General features: G+C 44.9%; 1 protein-coding gene across 1 annotated transcript in view; it reads right to left on the bottom strand.

The window, feature by feature from the left end:
- svep1 (sushi, von Willebrand factor type A, EGF and pentraxin domain containing 1) overlaps positions 1–8,283 on the bottom strand; it is a gene marked incomplete at its 5' end in the record, with an annotated part of 88,750 nt that overhangs the window by 37,422 nt on the left and 43,045 nt on the right. Inside the window, 3 exons of the mRNA XM_080519011.1 lie at positions 2,241–2,435; positions 4,849–5,028; positions 7,507–7,686. Coding sequence (XP_080375137.1) covers positions 2,241–2,435; positions 4,849–5,028; positions 7,507–7,686 — 555 coding nt within the window. The remainder of the gene's footprint in view (positions 1–2,240; positions 2,436–4,848; positions 5,029–7,506; positions 7,687–8,283) is intronic.

Genomic DNA, 8,283 nt, shown 5'->3' with positions numbered 1-8,283 from the left:
CTATAAATCAAATCTCTCTCTCTCTCTATAAATCAAATCTCTCTCTCTCGAAATCAAATCTCTCTCTCTTTCTCTATAAATCAAATATCTCTATCTCTCTCTCTTTCTCTGTCTCTACAAATCAAATCTCTCTCTCTTTCTCTATAAATCAAATCTCTCTCTCTCTCTCTCTCGAAATCAAATCTCTCTCTCTTTCTCTATAAATCAAATATCTCTATCTCTCTCTCTCTCTCTTTCTCTATAAATCAAATCTCTCTCTCTCTCTTTCTCTATTAATCAAATATCTCTCTCTCTATAAATCAAATCTCTCTCTCTCGCTCTCTTTCTCTATAAATCAAATATCTCTCTCTCTCTCTCTCTCTTTCTCTATAAATCAAATCTCTCTCTCTCTCTCTTTCTCTATAAATCAAATCTCTCTCTCTCTCTCTCTCTCTCTCTCTCTATAAATCAAATCTCTCTCTCTCTCTCTCTCTCTTTCTCTATAAATCAAATCTCTCTCTCTCTCTCTATAAATCAAATCTCTCTCTCTCTTTCTCTATAAATCAAATATCTCTCTCTCTCTCTCTCTCTTTCTCTATAAATCAAATCTCTCTCTCTCTCTCTCTCTCTCTTTCTCTATAAATCAAATCTCTCTCTCTCTCTCTCTTTCTCTATAAATCAAATCTCTCTCTCTCTCTTTCTCTATAAATCAAATCTCTCTCTCTCTCTCTCTTTCTCTATAAATCAAATCTCTCTCTCTCTCTCTCTCTTTCTCTATAAATCAAATCTCTCTCTCTCTCTCTCTCTCTCTTTCTCTATAAATCAAATCTCTCTCTCTCTCAAATATATAAATCAGTTCTATAAAAACTCAAATGGTAATGTTTAAAAAAATATATTTTTACGATAGTTAAAATAAATAGATAATCATTTTGACGAAATGGGAATGTACGCCGTCGTAGTAAAGAGTTCTTCCACTGCGATCAAGCAGACGGACGACGACAACAACGAGCGTCGTCACTCAGCAGCGTCTCGTCTCGTCTGACTTGATCAGGACAGAAAAGAAACAACAACTCGTCTTCTCTAAACTTGATCGTTATGCAACAACCGAGGCATGAGTCACTTTTCCGCTCCAGACGGACGGCAGGGCCTTCATTAACAAGAACCAGGGGACGGAGGACGTTCGGGGGGGACGGGGGGTGGGGGGGGGAGACACCTGTTTCACCTGCAAGGCATCTGGAGCACTGCTATAATGATCTCCAGAGCCTGGAGGAGGAAGAGGGTGGAGGGGGGGTGGGGGGGGGGGGGGGGTGTGAGGAGCTCCGACATGGTTTGAGTTAGCATCCGGACGTCTGCCTCAGACGGCTTCAGCACAATTCCCACCATTCACAGACGAGGACAGCAGGTCGGAAAACTCAAAGCCTCCGTCCAACTTTCCTGCTGTTTTCTTTTTATATCTTCCTCCACGTTTTCTATATCTTTCTTTCTGGGGTTGTTTTTTTTTTTTCTCCGTGTGTCAGTTTGAACAAGTCTGCCTTTCAAATAAAAGCCTCTGTGAAAGTCGACTGTAAATTTACTATATTGAACTCTGAGGAGGGAAAAAAGCTCCTGCATCAAACAAAGTTTCCAATTGTTTGCTGGTTCTTTTATTTATTTATTTTTTTTTACAAGGAGGGAACAGCATCAGATGTTAAAAATAAAAATACAAATAAATAATTGCTGGTCTTTAAGTCTGAGCACTGGACTTGTCACCTTCACTGTGCAGGAATAAAAGTGGAAACGCTGCTAATTGGTGCATAATGACTCACTGCGTCATCCAACGGTCGTCTCTCAATCTAAAGGTTGCTGGTTTAATTCCCCACATATATTGGTGACACTGAACCGTCATGGAGGGATGGTGGCAGTAACAGTGTAAAGGACTTCGGGGACTCAAGCAGTATAAAAAGGTTTACATAAGTAAAATCCATTTTCCATTTAAGCTCAATTCTGCATTTTCTACGTTAACTATTTTAAACATTGCTCTATAAATGTCTCCGGAAACATTATCAAACAAGTAGTTACTTGAATTTTAAGTTGAATTTGAAGATAATGCATTTATCCAAATTGGCCGATTTAAGCCGGCATGGGCGGGAAAATGACCGATCTGTGAAATCTCGTTATGAAAGTCTATGAAACTGATTCAACAGTGAAAAAAATGTCTAAATAAACAAAATAAACAATCACTCCCCAAATCCTCGACCCCCCCCCCCTCGCTGCGTTCGTACCTGTACACACGGCTTTATGGACGTTAGCGGTCCAGTTCCCGGAGCCCAGGCACACGGCCTTCCTGTTGCCCTGGAGACTGTAGCCTTGACGACAGGTGAGCAGGCAGGCGAAGCCCGCGGACACCGGGCGTTTCCCGCAGGCGGGCGGCGACAGCAAGATGTTCTTCAGGGTGGTGACGGGGGGGCAACGGACCTCTGTGGGGGGGCAAGACGAGAGATTAGCCTGGTGGCTGTTGTGGGAGAAAATGTTTGTCTTTCACGAAAGAGCAAAACAAAAAATAAAAAAAATAGAGCTAACTGTTAGCGTTAGCATTAGCAGAGACCGCTATCGGCCACTTTTCGATTAAACCCCTGTTTGCCAGACTTTAATTACCTTGTAATTACCCAAAGTATTTCTTATTGGATATGTTTAAATACCTTCTTTGCAAATGTTTATTCTTCAGTGAGTTAGCATTAGCCCGCGGTAGCTGTGATTAGCAAACCTTAAGCAAACGTTAGTCTCCGCGAGAACAATCTTCTTTTCTCCCCGTTATTCTTTAAAACATGTGGCTGGATAAATAGAAATAAACGGCAGAAGGCGCCACGGAGCAAATCCTCATAATGCAACGTCTCGCCTTATTAAACCGACGAGCATCGGGAGCTTCTGCGGCGCGAGCCGGAGCAGGTCCGTCCGCCGTCGTTGTCGTTAAGCGAGTTAAGTAAGTTATCGGGTTGAGAGGTCGGTCGATGACATCATCGCTTTCCGCAAACGTGTGTCAAAGCCTGCGTCGCGTTTTAAAATGTGTTTATTAGTTTGTACATCTTTCAAGACGTGCCAACATCCACATTATAGAGCATCTTCCTCCCAGAGTGACGAAGTTCGATCCATACAGTGCTAAAAGATTAACTTCTTGAAGTTACTACTCATATCGAGTTACTTTTTACTCTCAATAATAAGCACATTTAGCAGAATTTTTGAAAAAAACTGCCATCTTATATGTTGGTTTGTCACGTTTTTGTTGTTGAAAGTGGCGAAAACGAATTCCATATGAGGCCGGGAACAAAAGAAACGAGGAAAAAAAGAACTCAGATGTTGGTGGGCAAGTGTTTCCTGCAGGATAACATCTCGCTCTGAGCCGGCGTCGCTTGCAGACGCCAGAAATAAAGCTCCCCTCAGATGGCGTGTATCAAGACCTGGCACGGAAACGACAAACACTCGGTCGGAAGTCGATGTCAGGAAGCGGCGACCGCGGCGCACTGGAGGCTTCTGGTGCATTTTTGGGGGCGGCCGGGCTTTAACTGGATGATGGATCGTCGTTCTCCCTTTCATTCTCCCGAGCTCCGGTTTCACCGGCTCCTAACCGAGCGGCTATATAAAAAGTGGGGGGGGGGGGGAACTCAGTCGGAGGGACGCTCGACACGGGAGACTTCAATCAGACGAGGAAGCGTCCCGGCGTCCCTCTCGGGGATCCTCTTTCACCGCGGAGCAAACAAACGGCGGCCGGCGGTCCAAATAAACAAGCTGCAGCTCGGGCTGGGTGCAGAGATGGTGGTTATCGATAGACGGAGGGGGGTGGAGGAGGAGGGTGGAGGAGGGGTGGAGAGAGTTTCCCGGAAGCCGTCTTAAATAGGCGCTCGGTTGGAAGTGAGTCAGTTCGGGTCGGAGCCGTGAGGCCGGAGGTTTGCGGTCAAACACTCTCACACTGACGCTTGTTTTTTTTTTTTTGTGTGTGTGTGTTCGTGTGCCTGACCTGAGCGCTCCGACTATTTTAACTTAACTATCAGTTTTGTGCTGTGAGAAAGCAGATGTGTCCTTTAAGCAGCTCTCTGCGCAAACACACAGGCACGCCACTTTACAGTAAGCGTGCCCAATTATCTGTTATTCTAATGGCATTTATTATAGACCAGTGTTTTTCAACCACTGGTGTTTCCTCCAGATCTCGTCAGGTGAGCCGTGGGAAATTATCCAATTTCACATTTTTTTCTAAAAAAAAACATTTGCTCTCACAGCGACAGTGTGTTGCAGAGTCATCGTGTATAAATACTCTTCACCACTAGAGGGCAGCACAGAACTTTGCCGGTGAAATGTAAAGTGACAGACGTCAGTGTGGTTCATCTCCACCTCCTGCTACCATCTTGTATCAAAGTACTGTGTCAGTGACAGTGATGGAGAAGTTTTTGAAAAGGAAGAATGTGAACCAGGATCTCAGCTCTTCATCCATCAGGTCCAGGTTTCACACTGAGGGAGGCACTATTAAAAAAAGTCCTTGGTTTCTGTATTTACCTGATTCCTGTTGATAAAACTTTAATGAGAAAGACTTTATATTGTTAATAGAGGCTACAGAGTTTAACATTTTAACATTTTCGGGTGGTGGTGGTGTGCCTCCAGAGTTTTCCAAAGAAAAAAGGGTTCCTTGGCTCAAAAAACACTGTTCTAGATCATCCATGTATTTTCTCAATATAACTTCCAAAAAGCAGAATTTAAACTAAATTGTCTTTGAAATAAACCCCAAAAAAATTTCGTCATTGTCGTGTCGGCTTGACATCCGGACCAAAAGATGGTATTAAACAATCAAAGCAATTGTTGTTGTTATTGTTATTATTTGGAGTGGGGGGGGGGGGGGCTTACCCACACACCGAGGTTGGGATCCGCTCCACTGCGAGTCGGCCTGGCAGGTGAGGCGCGAGTCCCCCTCCAGCCTGTAGCCTCGCTCGCAGCCCGCCTGGCACTCCGCCCTGTAGGAGGCGCCGCCGCCGCTGCAGCGCAGGAAGCCGTGCGGCGGCTTGGCGAGGGGGGGGCAGGAGCGAACTGCAAAGACACACAAAGAGAGAGAGAGAGAGAGAGAGAGAGAGAGAGAGAGATGGGCGAGGTAATGGAAGACCAATCCAAACAAGCAGAGTATCTGCTGGTATTTGTTGTTGTTGCGTTTCAGCCGATACGCGTTTCGCCTGGTTGTGCTTTGTTGTTTCGCTTCCGTCTGCTTCGGGTTCATTTGACCTTTTATCAGATGAAAGACTGGAGAAAGTAAAAGCTGCATTTCCTCCATCAACATGGAAAATATGTGGAGGGGGGGAAAAATAACCCTCAATAAATGATTAAAACATCTTGTAAGGGTGCTCATATACTTGCTTGAAACATGTGTTTTCGTCTCGTGTCGTGACGCATAGATCTGATCCACTGGTTACCACGGTAACCGTGGACAGCGTCAATTAGATGCACAAATAAATCCTGTATAGTCTTGCCTTTCTGATCACAACTTCTGTTTTTCCATCCATCAAGTCTCAAAGACTCAAAATATAAGTTATGGAATAGTTGCTGCCTTTCGGGGCTGTAATGTAACGAGATATATTTATACTCAAAAGCATTAAAAATATCCTTCAACGAAAAACTTTGGGTTAAAATCTTCACTTTACACATAATGTAGTGAAAGTCCTGTAAAGGGTTAACAACAGGAATGTATAGCACTATATCATCTTTAGCTATAAGGGCCTTTCATTTACCTCAAAAGTCCCGGGTATAAAAAAAAAAAAAAGGAAAAACAAGAGTGTGTGTGTGTGTGTGGGAAAGGGTGTGTAGTGTGTTATTCCTCATCAGCAGCCAGAGACAGACGGGCAGGCGGTCGGAGGAGGAGACCCCCTCCCTCAGGGCTTAACTAGCTGGGAGGTCCGACACGACGCCGTGACTTTAAGAGTAACACACACACACGCACACACACACACACACTCTGAAAGTATATAGACACACACTATAAATCCTCGACGCACACACCCCGGGACATTAATTGTCTCGGTATTCCTGTGAGTCGCTGCCACTTTCCCTCGACGCTTCCTTCCCTACAGCCTCTCCTATGTCCTTACTTCCTGTCACTCCTCTGACAAATCTTCTAATTCGAATTCTAATTGAATTCTCCTTTAACTTTCCCTCCTTTCAACATCTAATAAAAAAAAAGAAAAGGGGAAAGCAGTAGTAATGTTGAATTGTCGCTCAGTCTAAACACATCCGATGATCTGTTTCACTCCGGAGAAGACGATTTAGTGCTCCGTCAATGTTTGTGCACATCCGAGGCGAAGTTTAACGAGAAGCCGGCTGCGATCGGTGCGAGCGGCTCAAAACCCTCCGACGGAGCCGCCGAGAGTCACGTCCTTTATTCAACCCCGCAGGGAACGTCGTTCAAAGGAGGAGAAACAATCTGAGCCCTTAAAGGCTCGTTAAAGGGAAGCTCTGTCCTGAAAAAGTGTCAAGTCAGCGGAAACCAAACGCCATTAAATGACAATTCGACAATGAAATCTCAAAATCTGTGCGATGCATGTCTGATTATTTAGTTTTTACTGTTTGCAGCTCAGGTTTTTATAACATGATTTAACAACCTGAAACAATTGGGCCATAAAAAGAAAATGAGGGAAGGAAGAAGTTTAAAGGTTTCACCACCGCCTCGAGGAAGTGTTTCAAACACACGCGACACAAAACCGTGTCAGAAAAATGACATGTCTGACTGCATTTGGTGTAAAAGTGGCGTGATGTCACTTCATTTGTTTCATTAGGAACCTCGTCAGCTTCAGCAGCCACCATTAGTTAACAACTCAAGTCACAACGCACATGTTGTGTCGGGTCTTTTTAACAACACTGTTAAGACGAGAGGTTTTATTTAAAAAACAATATTGGCACTCAGACGTGATTTTTAGTTGGACAAAGATGTATAAAATATGAATGCAGTGTATTAAATTCAGTTAAAAAGGACAATTCGTTTATTATTCCTGTTTTGGAGTCATTAAATTGAACGATTCACGGAAAAAAGTGAGACAAAGGAAAGGTGTTTTTTTGATTTTAGGTTCCATTCCTCTTTTATATCACTAACCTGGAACTGAACACACTCATTTTTACCTAAAGGAGGTTTAATCCCCGTTTCAAGTGAAAACTTGTCGTTTTTGCTACACTGATTCAGAAAAGTCTCTCGTTTACATGTAAACCTTTTGAAATCGATGCTGTAGCAGGTTTCTGTTGTCATACAGTGACACCTAGTGGCTGCAGGTGGGATGCACCGGTATATTAGTTGCACGGCCAGTGAAATATGATCTGTCAACTAAACAGACTTCAGGCTCAAGCCGATGAGAAGCTCAGCGTTATCTCAGTTTGAGGGGAACGTCTGAACCGCGACACTTTGCAGTAATCCCCACTTTTCGTACGTTAAATAACTAAAATATTCAAATTGGTGCCATTTGAACGTTATTTGAGCGAACTGGAGGTGTTGTCTTTTCTCCACCTCCTCCACCTCCTCCACCTCCTCACCTCTGCAGCTGGCAGGCGTCCCCGACCAGGACCCGTCCGCCTGGCACAGTCTGATGCCGGTTCCCTGGAGGTCGAAGCCCGGCTGACATCGCACGCCGCACGCCGCCTCGAAGTGGTTGTTGCAGACGTTCTGGACGAAGAAGCCGTTCTCGGGCGTGCCGAGCGGCGGACAGTACACCACTGGGAGGGGGGGAGGGAGGAGACGGCATGTCGTACTTCATGTCACATCAAGGAAAACGGCGGCAGGAGAGTCCGACCCAGAGACACAATGGAAAAGCACAATGTTCCTGACAAAAGGAGGGATGGAGCGTGGAACGAGGGAAATTACCGGCTGTCAAGAGCTCCTCTGAAGGAGCGAGAGAAAACACAACCTGCCACGAGGAACCGGTGATTAATGGACACGGTGGTGCTCATGTGGAAATGGCTGGTCTGTATTTCACGGTACCAGATTACTGCAGGCAGGGTCATGACACGCTGGTCGGTAGGTCGGAAACGTAAGGGAGAGATTCTTCACGTTTTATTCGGGGAACAATGGAGGTTAAATCATCTTGACTGAGCTGATCCTGTCGTTTCACATCATCTCGTCTCTGCACAGTTCAGTTCACCTCGTCCAACGTTGTAGCAGCGCGGAGACCACGACTTCAAGGCCTTGGTCTTGACTTGCTCTGGTCTTGGACTTGTATCGGGCCAGTAAAGTCATGGTCTTGATTTGGTCTTGGTCTTGTCTTGGTCCCTTAAAGCCTTGGTTTTGATTTGGTCTCCTCTTGGTCCTTTAAA

Source organism: Blennius ocellaris (assembly GCF_963422515.1).
Source record: "Blennius ocellaris genome assembly, chromosome: 23".
In the NCBI taxonomy this organism is placed as follows: Eukaryota; Metazoa; Chordata; class Actinopteri; order Blenniiformes; family Blenniidae; genus Blennius; species Blennius ocellaris.
Note: the sequence above shows the minus strand (reverse complement) of the source record. Positions and strands in the feature narration are given on the sequence as shown.